Consider the following 16,523-nt stretch of genomic DNA (forward strand, 5'->3'; position numbering starts at 1 on the left):
TGCAAACAGGTCGCCTGTACATCTGAAATAGCATCACAAAGTCAATCATCACAGAAAACTGCTAGCAACAGAGCTATGGTTCTATCAGGAGACCTGTATTCTATACTGAAAGCATTTCGGCTGTCAAAATTCCAGCTGTTGCAGGTACAAGCTTTAATTTATGATTCAAGTCACTATTTCTAGACACCACAAGGCTACCTTCCTTACACCTCCCAATGCTTCTTTACAGTTTCTAACTTTTCTTTCTAACAGATGGCAAACGTCAGATATTTTATAGTACGTAAGACTGACACATGCAGCTTAACGGATAAATCCCTGAATGAGTGTTAATCAGAAAATGTAACAAAAAGTATTATGTCATCTTAAAGACCAACAAATACATTAGAGGAGAAGCTTTTCTGGGCCATAGCCTACTTTCTGCAAATGACCTACACAAGCTTATGCCCTATTGATTCATAAGTTTCATGCATCACAAGACTTTCTGCTGCCTCTGAAGGAGCTATTGTTTACTTACTTACTCCACTTCAGCTGACCGAACACTGACTTCCAAAATAAACCAAGAAATAAATATCTGGAACTGGAAATAAACTTCTCAAAATAAGGCTATAAAAAGTTTCCTGTGAAGAATGTTCAGTGTAAAACTCAGCCAAATGTTTACTCTCATATTGACAATAACTGTTCCATGATTTTTGGCCAAATATTTTTACACTGGTTTAATAATTAGGTATTCGAAAGAGGGCATGCCTGTCTTATTTTATTTTTGTTTTTGGAATCTATGTAATAATTCCCCCTTTTAAAACACCTTTTAACAGTTATTGTGAAGGAGAAAGGAAAAACCACAATTCTGTGAAAAGCTGCGGAATAATAAAGCCAAAGCTAAACATTTTTTAAGTACCATAGATTTCAGCTGACGAGATTTAAGCACATGCTTTTGCGCCACCATTTCACACACGGTGTTTTCAAAATGGTTAACTGGATCCTGACTTCAACTCTGACATCCTGTGCTCAGCATATCAAAGATGATACTGATCATGCCAGTATCAACAATAAGGTTGATATGAAATACATCACGAGGCGAAAAATACAGAAGTTGGCAAATGCAGAAGTTTTGTGGCCAAACTGGACACTACAAGGGAAACAACAGGGCAGTTTTTTTTCCATCATAAGGCTAACTTTGCAGGGAAGACTTGGCAGGCAGATATGTGCTTGCTGATTCTCCCCAGCAAATTCTGCTCGCATCCAGCTTTGTATCAGAAAATGTGTTTGGCTGAAGAGAGAGTCCAAAAAAATTGTGCAGGAGAAACTGGCTGTTCAGGAGTTATGCATCTGCTCCACCTGCTGGCTGTATTGACAAACATGAGTTTGAGGCCACTTATTTGCAAAGGTAACATCTAGTTTGGTCCTCAGATTACAGAATGAGTCTCTGGGCCCAAGATGTTTGAAGCAAAAATCCCACCACCACACCCCATATGTCTTCCTGTAAGAGACATAAACAAGGTAATGAAACATTATTTTAAAAAATACTTGTGTGCTGTTAGCAGAAGACAGAACACATTTCTAGGAACTTTGGGAGGGACTGAAGCATCAAGCTTTGAAATGTCAGAATTCAGCAACATATCTATATCACGTGCCCTAGCACAAAGGGTGCATTTCACATTAAAAGCTCTTTTTAAATATACAGACCAGCTGATAGGAATTGTCCATAACAGAGATGGTGCAATTATAACATTTAATTTGTTTCATCATCCCTTTGGTAGGGAATGATCTGAATCTCTTTTGCTATCCGCTCTGCTAGTACTTGGCTATTTGCTGCAATTATTCTTCTTGACATCAAATCAAATGGTGCCCCTAGGGATGAAAAAAAATACAACAAACACAACTGATTTACAGTGTTATATATGAACTAATATTATGAAGCAGGGTGTTAGCTATAATTATCAAAATACAGAGGACCCTCTGGATACAAACTTAATTTTTCCGGGGGGGTTTGTACGTACCCCGAAAATTCTGCATCTAGAGGCGCTGCTTCTGCACATGTGCGTGGCGCGCAGAGCGTTTCTGCGCATGTATGTGCACGAAACCCGGAAATATACCCTTCTGGGTTTGCCACGTTCACAACCCAAAAGTTACATTACCCGCAGGTAACGTAACCCAAGGGTCCACTGTAGTCTGGATAAGTCATGTGAAAATTTATTTAGGACTACAGTGGTACCTCGGGTTAAGAACTTAATTCGTTCCGGAGGTCCGTTCTTAACCTGAAGCACCACTTTAGCTAATTGGACCTCCCGCTGCTGCTGCTGCGTCACCAGAGCATGATTTCTGTTCTTATCCTGAAGCAAAGTTCTTAACCTGAAGCTTTATTTCTGGGTTAGCAGAGTCTGTAACCTGAAGCATATGTAACCTGAAGCGTATGTAACCTGAGGTACCACTGCACTCCAAAGTAACCTAATAATAACAATATACCACCCTTCATCTGAAGATTGCATAGTGTTTTACAGTACAGGCAACCCCTGTCTGATAGTCATACTAATCTGGTGTGTTTTCCAGGACAAAAGTAGTGGGTTAAATCCTGCAAAAACTTGAGGCCCTGACAATCCACTGGATGGAATACACTCAAATTCTAAAGCCCCACCTACTGTTTACTAAACTGACAACCGTTAAAAGACATAGAACACAATCAGAATTGCACATCACAAATGCACGTCCCTCAGTTAAGAAAGCAGAAATTAACTGGTCTTGCTACATTCCCAACATATTTTACCTGAGACATCTAGCAGCACTCCGCCCGCTTCCATAATGATAATCCCAGCCCCTGCCATATCCCAGCAATGAATGCCCATCTCGTAGTAGGCATCTGCTCCTCCGGTTGCCACCAAGCACATGTTTACGGCTGCAGTCCCAACTGCTCTAATCCTAAAACAGAGAAAGTATATTATCGCAACAAATTCAAACCCTGCAGTTTCACATTAAAATATTCACAGTAATCACCAGTCATCTGAAATGCAAAAGAAGCAGATGTAAACCAAATCATTTGACTTGGGTCTCTTTCAGTGAAATCAGTGAGATAAGTTAGTCGTGACTCATCTTAGGTCTCTGTGAAATAGTGTCGTCTCAGAAGTAAATCCTATTGGGATGAATAGGGCTTATTCCCAAGTATGTGAATTTAGGGATGCAGCCTCAGTCTGAATCTAACTCAATAGCTACATGTGGAAACAAAATAAAAAATTCCTTCCAGTAGCACCTTAGAGACCAACTAAGTTTGTTCTTGATATGAGCTTTCGTGTGCATGCACACCAAGAACAAACTTAGTTGGTCTCTAAGGTGCTACTGGAAGGAATTTTTTATTTTTTATTTTGTTTTGACTATGGCAGACCAACATGGCTACCTACCTGTCAATAGCTGCATGTTATTTTTAATAGGAGCACACTGCCGCATCATACCATCCCTCCATTATGTCCTAAATTATATATAACCCCCTCCCCCAAATGTGTGACCTCTTAAGCACTTTAGAATAGCTGACTTTTTGGCCTCTGAATAGTGCCCCCTTGTGGAACCTTTGGCCAGGACATTCACGACCAGATTAGGCTCACTTAACTGCTATAAACATTGACGTTCTCTGCCTTGCCCTCGCCTTCCTGCATCAACTGAAATATGTTGTCACACACACACACAAACAAACATTTTTAAAGAAAGGCTTGCCAACACTACACTTTTAAAGACTATTTGTTAAAAAAATTAAGTTGTGGCTCATTCTAAACAAGCCTCTTTGATGTCATGTAGATCTCATACTTAGGAAGAACTTCCTGACAGTAAGAGCTGTCCGACAGTGGAATTTGCTGCCAAGAAGTGTGGTGGAGTCTCCTTCTTTGGAGGTCTTTAAGCGGAGGCTTGACAGCCATCTGTCAGGAATGCTTTGATGGTGTTTCCTGCTTGGCAGGGGGTTGGACTGGATGGCCCTTGTGGTCTCTTCCAACACTATGATTCTATGATTCTATGATTCTATGGACTTCCCTGCAATAAATATCTTCTCCAGTCACTTTCCCAAAGCTTCTTAGAACTCCTAGCACTCATTGCTTCTGCTCTGGCTCCAGCATTACTCTAAGAAAGGGGGCACACAATTCCTTTATTGGACCAATGGGCACCCCTTTTCTCGCGAGAGCAAATGCTTGTCTTCTGCTCACGTCATATGGGACAACATGCAGTCCAACCACAGTCAGCATATTAAGATAGACAGATGCTCAACTGGGCTTTTGAAATAGATGCAAAGGGAAATGAGGGCAATCTTTTAGTTCCTGCAAATACCTGTGTTGAACTTATGTGCCAAAATTATCAGCCGAGAGGCAGCTTACAAGCAGGGGCGGAGGAAGGGGGGGCGATGGGAGTGCATTGCCCTGGGCAGCGCGGTCCCGGTGGGGTTCCATCGCGGCTGCCCCCCCTGCCTGCCACTGCTTACAAGGACAGCCACTGCTCTGCCACTGCTTACAAGGACAGTGCTAGGGAGAGTGTCACTTGAGGCTCAGGTGGCCTTAGTGGCACAGAGTGCCTTCCACCAGCTTCAGCTTGTGGCTCAGCTGCACCCATAGCTGTCAACTTTTCCCTTTTTTAAGGGAAATTCCCTTATTCTGAATAGGATTCCTCGCAATAAAAGGGAAAAGTTGACAGCTATGGCTGCGCCCCTATCTGGACAGGGATAGCCTAACTTCTGTCATCTATGCCAGAGCACAGACCTTTAGGTTAGATTACTGCAGCATGTTATCCGTGGGGTTACCTCTTAAGACGGTTTGGAAACTTCAGCTGATGCAGAATTCAGCAGCCAGGTTGCTTACCGGGGCAAAACAGTTTGAGCATATAACACCAATCCTGGCCTGACAGCACTGGCTGCCAATCGGTTTCTGGTTCAATTCAAAATGCTGGTTTTTACCAATAAGGCCTTAAACGGCTGAGGAGCACAAAACTTCAAGGACCACCTCTTTCCATATGAACCACTGCAGACCCTGCAATCATCATCTGAGGACCTTCTTTGTGTGCCTTGTCTGAGATGCCTGGAGGGTGGTAACATGCCAATGGGCCTTTGTGTGGTGGCTCCCCACTTGTGGAATGCTCTCCTCAGGGAGGCTTGCCTGACACCTTTATTACATTTCTTTAGGCACTAGGCAATTAAACTTCTTCCAGGCCTTTGGCTAATTAAACAATCTATGGCCTTTTAAATTGTTTGTGGGAGGGTTGTTGTTTTTTGGTAATGGCATGCATAAACTGCCCTGTGACCTTCGGATGCAGGACAGTAGAGTAATTTAAAAAATAAACAACAACAACAACAACATACCCATGAATAGGAATGTTCAGTAGTCTTTGCATGTTAGAAAGAACAGTTTTTATAACCTCTGGATCACGGTTGGAACCCAACTCTGTCACTAAGAGTGCTTTTGTAATATCTGTAGAGGGGGGGGGAGGAAAGGTAGACAAGTCTGCCCGTTACTTTAATTCAAATTTGGTTGTTGTAGCTCAAAGGAAAAACAGCAAATATTTAAGAAATATTGGTTGTTGTAGCTCAAAGGAAAAACAGCAAATATTTAAGAAAAGTACTCATACAATGTTCCACCCAAAGCATATAACTCATTAAACCATTATACAATATCCATACAAATGGTTTTATTGCCTTTTGCTCACAGAGTTCACAATCTTTTGTACTTTATCTTACTTTCCTGTACACCACTTCAATAACTTTTGGTTGTGAAGCGGTTTATAAATCTGCAAATAAATAGAAATTTGCATGTAACATGCCAGGGGTGTCAGGATTTGGCCTCTGCTTCCTGCACTTACCTGAATTTATACAGTGCCCTTTGGTGAACACATGGCCTCTAACAAGATCAAAAAAATAAGCACAAGACTGATACATGGGCCAACCTTGCTGCATCAACCTTACTTGAAGGAGCAAAATTCACTGTGCACCCAAAGGTTCTCTATGGTCTTCTGAGCTGAAAATTGTGTGTGTGTTCCTACAGATAATATGTAAAATGAACAGTGAAGCTAGTATGGAAAAACACTCATCACATTTTGTTCACATGAATGATCTAGTCTCCAGGATAGAGTTCTAGAAAATTTGGCATGCCTGTTTTGCAGCAGAAGCTAGTTGTGTTCTGCACTGTTGGCTGAAAACCCCCTCACCTCCATCAAACAAAGAATGAACACGTAAGTAGTGTGTGTGTGTGTGTGTGTGTGTGAGAGAGAGAGAGAGAGAGAGAGAGAGAGAGAGAGATTCCCTTCCATGTTTTGCATAGGTTGTTGCCAGACAAATTAAATTTTCTGGTTAGGGTCCCTGTCAAATCCAGCAGCAAGTGAAGATCAGTCTCATTCCTCAAGAGAAAGATCCTTAAGCCCTATTTTAAGATACATCCATCCATCCACACCCTTTGAAACTCCAGAGCATGAATGTGGTATGGACAACTAGTTTAGTGAGAAACAAATCCTGTTGTTTACATGCTTCTCTGGGTTAAATCATGAATTCTAGTCTAATACATCTAAAATAAATTTAAGTCAACAATTGGGTGTTTGCAATTCTCAATCCACTGGGTGAAATTCAACATTGTGCTAAGATAACCATTCTGCCAGCACAAGCATTTCTGCTTGCTGGAAATAATTATCTCCCCTCTGCTTCTTGTGAGCACTATTCTGAGAGTTCACATCATACTTTACATTAGATCTGGGGGAGGCACTGTGGGAGGTGGGGAAGCCCTGTAGTGCTAATGGAAGTCATTCTACTGGGGCACCTGGTTAGTTGAATCTGGCCCATCACTTTCCCAATTTTGTATAGTTAAACTGCTATATTAATGCAAAAGCCGTACCTTGTTGCTTTGATACTTGGAGCTTTTGTCCATTGCAAAATGCTCCTTTTCCTTTCCTGCCAGTGTACATTTTGTCTTCTACACAGCTGTATACAACTCCAAATTCCATCTGCAACCAGACAAATGCAATATCATTGGGGTTTTTTTACACCTTCAAAAAAAGTCTCACATTTTGTGTGTAGGCTGCAATGGTAGTATTTTACTTTTTTACTGTATGTTAAAAAGAAATTATAAGTTACCTGTTTCTTTACAACAAAGCCAATTGAAACAGCCACAAAGGGAAACCTTGAAAACCAAAGAGATAAGCATATTGCACTTGTAAGCTCAGAGGCATATTGTTAATGAATGACAGGCAGCACGTGTTCAACTGTAAATTAGAGAACTAAGGCAAAGTTTTAACTAGTTACTCCTAATCAAATACAAATTGGAAAGCAAAGTCTAACATGACCATCCCACAGCACAGCACAAAGATCTTACTCTGATTCCAGAGGGTAAAAGCACCTTTAAATATTGTTTCCCCAATACACAGAGGTGCATTGCACAAGTCAATCCTGCTCACTTCACCATTTTCACAGGGGAGAAACAAACCATGGCTTAATGTGATGTTCAAATCAGAGACTGCAATTTAGTTGACTTAAAAAACAAACAAACCATGATCAATAAGCCAAGAAGAAACATTGCTTAGATATGGTGGTTTGTTTGGACCAAACCAAACTGTAAAGGTAAAGATAAAGGTACCCCTAACCATTAGGTCCAGTTGCGGATGACTCTGGGGTTGCGCACTCATCTCGCTTTACTGGCCGAGGGAGCCGGTGTTTGTCCGCAGACAGCTTCTGGGTCATGTGCATAGCTGTCAACCCTCCCTGCTGTTTCCCAATGCTATAATAAGGGAATTTCCCGCAAAAAAAGGAAAAGATTGACAGCTATGGTCATGTGGCCAACATGACTAGCTGCTTCGGGCGAACCAGCGAAGTGCATGGAAACGCAGTTTACCTTCCTGCTGGAGTGGTACCTATTTATCTACTTGCACTTTGACGTGCTTTAGAACTGCTAGGTGGGCAGTAGCTGGGACCGAGCAATGGGAGCTCACTCCGTTGCTGGGATTCGAACCGCTGACCTGATCGGCGAGCCCAAGGCTCAGTGGTTTAGACCACAGCGCCACCCAAGTCCCAAACCAAACTGTACTCCCTGGTTAATGTAATGCTCAGAATGGGATCGTAGTTTGTTTCTTCCCAGTGCTAGTGGGGAAGAGTGAAGTGGGTGTGATCGGTTTGTGATTTAATGTGACACCTAAACACGCCCACCGTGACTCTAAGAGAAAGATGCAAAAAACATACCTGTGAACAAAGTTAGTAGTTCCATCAATAGGGTCAATAATCCAAGTGGGATTATCTGTCAAGGTACTTTTTGCACCAGCAGCAACAGATTCTTCTCCAATAAAACTAAGGGGATATTTTAAAAAACAAACAAACATAAACATCTGTACAACAGGATTTACACCTGACACATATAGATCTTAAAATGTCACAACTTCAAAAATGATCATTCATCTCACAAATCATTTATGGAATATCCCATTTTCCATGGTACAGATTCATTTTATGCACAGGAAATATATAGCCACAAGGAGCCTTGTCGGATTTATTTCAGCTTCCTAGACTAGGCAGGATGTAGTCCTGGAAGCCCACAGTGATGACTTGATGACTCTGGACAGCCCACCAAGAGGACAGGAATGCAACAACCTTCCCCACTACTGCCTCTGCCCTGGTGTGTCTATAAAACTCCATCTTTCATGTATTTTTGTCATCTCCTTTTCATGTCACATAAGCTAGAGATCATTACAATACCTTATGGGAGTGAATTCCACAAAGTAGTTACGTGTTGTGTGATACTACGCTTTCTGCTATATATGCTTGGTAAGCAAGGGGGTTGCACTGGAAAGCTCCACTATACTGGATCTTCCCATATAACCCAGGAGAACTTGCTAAAGTAGAGAGAGCCCTTTCTGCCACCACTGGTATTTTGCATACTTCATTTGCACCTTTTTGAGACTCTGAACCTAAAATGAGTCCTAGAACTGGGATGTGTCCGTTAATAGATATATCCTGTGTATCCTTCCTCTCCCCAGTGATAATAAAAAAAATCAAGTTCTAAAATATTCTGTACCTGTGAGATGGGTATTTTTCCTTTATAGAAGAAATAAGCATATTTTCTACTTTTTGATCAGTGACAGTCACTAGATCTGCTGGAGAGCTTTTAATCATGATAGCTATGTCCTTTGTTAGTGCTTCCCGGACCACCTGCAAAGAAAATTATTTGTATGACACTTTTTCAAAACAAAATGCACTCAAGTCAGCTGCAGAAAAAACATTTCCTCCCTCGTGGAACAGGCAGAAGCTCAGGCATGATCAGGGGCTTATGCACCAGAAATGAGGAGGGGTGCCATGCCCTCCCTGCCCCAGCAATGTCACTTAACACATTCAAAGCCCTCTCCAAAGACTACTTAATGGTGTTGTGAACCATTCCCACCTAAGTGCTACTATTCCAGCCTTTTCAGAACATATCAGATTCTTTCTGGTACAAAAAAAAAAGTCAGAAACCACCAAGGGATCAGACAATGGGAAGATTACAAATGCATGATAGTATCATATGGATGACTTCTCAAGGTGAGTCGATGGTGAATGGCAATTCCACAGTAAATAGCTCATCTGAAAGCAGCCATCATGCTCAGGCTTGAACACAGCCATTTGTGATCATTGTCTCCTATCCAAAAATGACTAGCAGAAGGGAAGTACACCATGGAGTTGGTCTCCTTATTTGTTTTGCAAATACCCCATCACTTTATACTGCTGAAGTACTAAACAGAAGTACAAGCAAGACATACACATTTTTCAGAATAATTATGTGCTTACAAAAATTCAAATATAATAATAATAATAATAATAATAATAATAATAATAATAATAATAATACTTTATTATTTATACCCCCCATCTGGCTGACTTTCCCCACTCTGGGTGGCTCCCAACAGAATATTAAAAACATGATAAAACATAAAACATTAAAAATTTCCTGAAACATACCTCTCCAGCTTTTCTTGCTAAAATAACTGCATAATCCATGCATTCTTGCCAAGGATCAGCCATCCTTCTCTAGGAAACAGAACACACATCACCAGATTATACTAATCAAAAGAGCAAACAGCACAACATTGAAGATGTGTTAAAATGCTAAATCTGCAGGTTCAAACTATTTCAACATAAACAATACTATTATTTTGTTTCAAAATGCTGATACCGTATCAAAGTTGCGACACTGCACGATAATGCACAGTCCAGAGCAATGCATTATTTTGTAATATGGGCTACACTGCAACTATACAATTTCCTGTATGTTGCCAACCTGCATGTCAGGCAGATGCTGAGCAAATTTGTGCTCCTGCATAAATGTAGCAAGAGACATGTCCTTGCCACAGATGACTAGAACTGGCAGTGACTTGCAGTAGATGTATTGTGTTCTACTTGCAGTAGATGTATTATAAAAGCTGATAGAGAGTGATGTGTATAAATATAAGTAAGTGCAACATGGGAAAATATGCAGTGGGAAGATCACTTATAGCTTATTAGCAATTTCACACTGTAGGCTCCCTTAGCATGTTTCTGCACATATAAAAGTTGATAAACCAACAGAGACCAAATCTATGAAAAGTTGTTACTCATGATGACCAACAATAGCATCTCTGCAATGTTTTCCAAACCTTTCAGTCTTCCAGACAAACAGTTAATAATATGCTACAAGGTGGCTGTTAACATTTAGCTGCTGTGAAAGATCCAGCAAATGTGTTGTGTAGATGTTGCACTTTCCTAGCACTTAAAACAGGAGTTTTGCTTCTAGGGAAATGTGACTTTCTCCATTCAACTAAGCATTCCCCATAGCAATACTGAGCATTGTGTGGAAGACAGCCGTGACCATCAAGGGTACCCAATACATAATAATTGGAGGGCTACACTTTTCATTTATCTGTTATTTCAGTGCTATATAAAAAGGATGCATCTTGTTGGGGGGGTCTAAATTTAACAAAACATGGATTCCTCTTGTTACCCCTGAGTTTTGCATGCTTTAACAGGAATGCCAGAGAAGGAAGGAGAGGAACTGTATTTAGCTGCCCCTAAACAAAACAACAACAACCCAATCCTGGGTCTTAATCTTAGCCATGGCCCAGCCCCACTACATATATTTAGTTGTGGGTGGGTGGGGTGGAGACTCCATGAGCGCTGGCAGCAGAGCAGATTCTCATCGCGAAGTGGGGGAGGAAGGCAGTGGAAATAACTGGGCGCCAAAAGGAAACAATGGCTGCCCCGGAACTCATGGAAATGCATTAAAGAGAAGCCCCCCCCCCCAGGCCCCGGGCTTACCGTCAGCAAATCGAAGCACTGTTCAGATTAAACTTCTCAAACGGAAATCTGCAAAGCGGGCCGGCCGGCGAAAACCTCCGTGGGAGGAAAATGGTGACCTTTGCACCTCTCTCCGTTATGTGCTTCCTTCCTGGTCGCTTTCTTTCTTAGGCAGCCACCGGTATTTCCCCCCCCCCAAGGGGCGCGGCTAAAAGCGGAAGGAAATGGCTCACCGGCATCCCACGGTCGTCCTGGCAACAGTGGGATGCCTCGGGTGAGGCGCAGGGGCGGGTTAGACAGGCAGGCAGGCAGGCAGGCAAGCGCCGGGCCGCCTCCTGGCTCAGGCGGCAGACCCCCGAAGAACCCTTGGGGACTCAGCTGGTTGGTTTCCTGCCCGACCCGCACCTATGAAAAAGGGAGGCTGCTTCTAAAGCAATGGTGACCTTTCCCTTCAGGGCCTTGATAGATACACAAATATCGTTGGCAAATGCCCCCTGACCATGCGCAGAGTGCATTCTAGTCCGACGGTTTTTTAATAACTAGAAATAGATGAGAGTGGTAGAAAGACACCATGGTTGTAGCCCGCTTTAATTCCCTTTTGTCTTGCAAGGCTTTGCTGACATGTTTGGGGCGGGGTGGGTTCTTCTTGTGAGGTTTTTTGGGAGGGCAGGCAGATATGGCACACCAGGCTCCAACAGGCTATGTGATGCTTAGCTGGTTAAGTTTCATTCTATCTTTTTAAGTCGTTACTGATGGCACGTTTGCAGCTCACTGCCTTTCAGCAACCGCTTTGCTGTCTGTGTGACCCCTTACGCTGCATATATGCGTCGATCGCGATGAACCAGAGACCGATTATGGTCGCTGCGCTCCTAGGGAGACGTGAGGGAGATGCTGCACTGTCTGCCGCCTCCGAGGGAGAGCTGGCTGGGGTGGATCCTTCCTGCTGCACTCAGAGCTGGCAGTGGGGTTGAATGGGATGCTGCCTGGGGGGGGGGGGAGAGAAGCAGGGAAGGAGAATCACGGAGCAAGCAAGGAAGGGAAGGAGTTAACACAGAGAGGGGGACAGGGAAAGAGAATCACGGAGCAAGGAAGCAACTCGGAAGGGAAAGTGTTGAAAGAAAGAAAGAAAGAAGCTGGCTCCTCAGATCTGTCCAAACTAATATAAAATATAGTTTGACTTTTGTCACTTGTTTAGTTACTTCTCCATCTAGTAACTATTTGGACCTGTCAATGATATCCAAACATAACTACTGTATCTGTGAAATAAAGATCCATTTATTTATTTATTAAACTTAAATGGCTTTGGAGGGTGGTAGATCACTGCCAGCTTTTGATACTTGCTAGTAGGCAACTTCCCCTTCATGGATCACTGCCTTGTCGTGGCGAAGGGGCTTGAATTACTCAGGCAAGCTATGGACAGGTCAAGATGGACAGGTCATAGCGGAGAGTTTGGACCAAACGTGATCCACCTGGAGAAGGAACTGGCAAGCCGCTCCAGTATCCCTGCCAAGAAAACTCCATGGACAAAGACAACAGGCATATAAAAGATATGACGCTGGAAGATGAGCCCCTCAGGTCGGAAGGCGTCCAACTTGCTACTGGGGAAGAGCGGAGGACAAGTACAAGTAGATCCAGAGCTGATGAAGCGGCTGGGCCAAAGCCGAAAGGACGCTCAGTTGCGGATATGCCTGGAAGCGAAAGGAAAGTCCAATGCTGTAAAGAAAAGTATTGCATAGGAACCTGGAATGTAAGAACCATGAACCTTGGTAAGCTGGATGTGGTAAAAAATGAGATGGCAAGAATAAACATTGACATCCTAGGCATCAGTGAACTAAAATGGACAGGAATGGGCGAATTCAGTTCGGATGACTATCATATCTACTACTGTGGGCAGGAATCCCGTAAAAGAAATGGAGTGGCCCTCATAGTCAACAAAAGAGTGGCGAAAGCTGTACTGGGATGCAACTTCAAAAATGATAGAATGATCTCGATACGAATCCAAGGCAGTCCTTTTAACATCACAGTAATCCAAGTTTATGCACCAACTACCAGTGCTGAAGAAACCGAAATTGATCAATTCTATGAAGACTTACAACACCTTATAGAAATGACACCAAAGAAGGATGTTCTTCTCATTATAGGGGATTGGAATGCTAAAGTAGGAAGTCAAGAGATAAAAGGAACAACTGGCAAGTTTGGCCTTGGAGATCAAAATGAAGCAGGGCAAAGGCTAATAGAGTTCTGTCAAGAGAACAAGCTGGTCATCACAAACACTCTTTTCCAACAACACAAGAGACGACTCTACACATGGACATCACCAGATGGGCAACATCGAAATCAGATTGATTATATTCTCTGCAGCCAAAGATGGAGAAGCTCTATACACTCAGCAAAAACAAGACCTGGAGCTGACTGTGGCTCAGATCATCAGCTTCTTATAGCAAAATTCCAGCTTAAACTGAAGAAAGTAGGAAAAACCACTGGGCCAGTAAGATTCAATCTAAATCAAATTCCTTATGAATACACAGTTGAAGTGAAGAACAGGTTCAAGGATTTAGATTTGGTGGATAGAGTACCTGAAGAACTGTGGATGGAGGCTCGTAACATTATACAGGAGACAGCAACGAAAACTATCCCAATGAAAAAGAAATGCAAGAAAGCAAAGTGGCTGACCAATGAGGCCTTACAAATAGCGGGGGAGAGAAGACAAGCAAAATGCGAAGGAGATCGTGAAAGATACAGGAAATTGAATGCAGATTTCCAAAGAATAGCAAGGAGAGACAAGAGGGCCTTTCTAAACGAGCAATGCAAAGAAATAGAGGAAAATAACAGAATGGGAAAAACCAGAGATTTATTCAAGAAAATTGGAGATATGAAAGGAACATTTCGTACAAAGATTACCACAATTAAGGACAAAAGTGGAAAGGACCTAACAGAAGCAGAAGACATCAAGAAGAGGTGGCAAGAATACACAGAGGAATTATACCAGAAAGATATGGAGGTCTCATACACCCCAGGAAATGTGGTTGCTGACCTTGAGCCAGACATCCTGGAGAGTGAAGTCAAATGGGCCTTAGAAAGCCTTGCTAACAACAAGGCCAGTGGAAGTGATGATATTCCAGCTGAACTATTTAAAATTTTAAAAGAGGATGCTGTTAAGGTGCTGCACTCAATATGCCAGCAAGTTTGGAAAACTCAACAGTGGCCAGAGGATTGGAGAAGATCAGTCTACATCCCAATCCCAAAGAAGGGCAGTGCCAAAGAATGCTCCAACTACCGCACAATTGCACTCATTTCACACGCTAGCAAGGTTATGCTTAAAATTCTACAAGGCAGGCTTAAGCAGTATGTGGACCGAGAACTCCCAGAAGTGCAAGCTGGATTTCGAAGGGGCAGAGGAACCAGAGACCAAATTGCAAACATGCGCTGGATTATGGAGAAAGCCAGAGAGTTCCAGAAAAACATCTACTTCTGCTTCATTGATTATGCAAAAGCATTTGACTGTGTCGACCACAGCAAACTATGGCAAGTTCTTAAAGAAATGGGAGTGCCGGATCACCTCATTTGCCTCCTGAGAAATCTCTATGTGGGACAAGAAGCTACAGTTAGAACTGGATATGGAACAACTGATTGGTTCAAAATTGGGAAAGGAGTACGACAAGGCTGTATATTGTCTCCCTGCTTATTTAACTTATATGCAGAATACATCATGCGAAAGGCTGGACTGGATGAATCCCCAACTGGAATTAAGATTGCCGGAAAAAATATCAACAACCTCAGATATGCTGATGATACTACCTTGATGGCAGAAAGTGAGGAAGAATTGAAGAACCTTTTAATGAGGGTGAAAGAAGAGAGCGCAAAATATGGTCTGAAGCTCAACATCAAAAAAACTAAGATCATGGCCACTGGTCCCATCACCTCCTGGCAAATAGAAGGGGAAGAAATGGAGGCAGTGAGAGATTTCACTTTCTTGGGTTCCATGATCACTGCAGATGGTGACAGCAGTCACGAAATCAGAAGACGCCTGCTTCTTGGGAGAAAAGCAATGACAAACCTAGACAGCATCTTAAAAAGCAAAGACATCACCTTGCCGACAAAAGTCCGTATAGTTAAAGCTATGGTTTTCCCAGTAGTAATGTACAGAAGTGAGAGCTGGACCATAAAGAAGGCTGATCGCCGTAGAATTGATGCTTTTGAATTATGGTGCTGGAGGAGACTCTTGAGAGTCCCGTGGACTGCAAGAAGATCAAACCTATCCATTCTCAAAGAAATCAGCCCTGAGTACTCACTAGAAGGACAGATCCTGAAGTTGAGGCTCCAGTACTTTGGCCACCTCATGAGAAGAGAAGAATCCCTAGAAAAGACCCTGATGTTGGGAAAGATGGAGGGCACAAGGAGAAGGGGACGACAGAGGATGAGATGGTTGGACAGTGTTCTCGAAGCTACTAACATGAGTTTGGCCAAACTGCGAGAGGCAGTGAAGGATAGGCGTGCCTGGCGTACTCTGGTCCATGGGGTCACGAAGAGTCGGACACGACTGAACGACTGAACAACAACAAGTAGGCAACTTTAGGTGGTTAAGTGCCTGCTTTAGGTCATTCATTGTCTTTCAGCCTAGCCTACCTCACAGGGTTGTTGTGAAGTTAAAATGGGGAGTGGTCAGAATCCATGCTCCTTGGAGGAAGTGTGAGATGTAAATGTACTAACAAAAAAAATAATCAGATGCCATTCTGGAAATCCTTAGCCGTGGTGAGACAGGCAGAAATCCAACGGGTGTGTCTCTTGGGAATTGTAGGTGTGATGGGCCATGTGTTTGGTGAAATAAGCAGTGCTTAAAGCACAAAGAGGTTTTAACAGCAAAGTGGTTCTTGGTATCTTAAAACAAAACAACATTTATTGCAGTATGTATTTCCTTGGTCTATAGCCCTCGTCACTGGCTGCATTATGTTAGCCTCATTTGGGATGTGTGCTTATGTGATGCATAAAGAGGCAGCCTGGTGTAGTGGTTAGTGTATTGGACTAAGGGTGAGGAAAACCCAGTTTCAAATCCACAGTTAGCCTAACCCATTCTTTGTAAGGATAAAATGCCCTGATAAAAATGCCATTAAAAACAGAGAAAATCCAAAATATGATCCAGGGCAGCAGCTGAGGAGGGAGCACAAGGGCTGTGCTTGTTTTCTAGAGCTTCTGCCTCTTGGAATTGTGGGACTATCCAGGCTTGTGTGTGTGTTTGTTTCTGGCTGGGTGCACTCCCTGAAGGGGCAGGGCTTCTGTTGAGTCAGGT

General features: G+C 42.7%; 1 protein-coding gene across 1 annotated transcript; it reads right to left on the reverse strand.

The window, feature by feature from the left end:
- Positions 1-129: 129 nt before the first annotated feature.
- On the reverse strand, positions 130-11,395 carry IMPA1 (inositol monophosphatase 1). Its single transcript, XM_033155485.1, has 9 exons — positions 11,258-11,395; positions 9,926-9,994; positions 9,009-9,142; positions 8,180-8,284; positions 7,082-7,127; positions 6,843-6,951; positions 5,324-5,432; positions 2,762-2,913; positions 130-1,848 (listed from the first exon to the last, which is right to left on the reverse strand). Exons 2-9 carry the CDS (start codon positions 9,986-9,988, stop codon positions 1,730-1,732), a joined length of 837 nt encoding a protein of 278 aa, XP_033011376.1. The 5' UTR covers positions 9,989-9,994; positions 11,258-11,395; the 3' UTR covers positions 130-1,729.
- Positions 11,396-16,523: the final 5,128 nt, after the last annotated feature.

Source organism: Lacerta agilis, chromosome 7 (assembly GCF_009819535.1).
Source record: "Lacerta agilis isolate rLacAgi1 chromosome 7, rLacAgi1.pri, whole genome shotgun sequence".
In the NCBI taxonomy this organism is placed as follows: Eukaryota; Metazoa; Chordata; class Lepidosauria; order Squamata; family Lacertidae; genus Lacerta; species Lacerta agilis.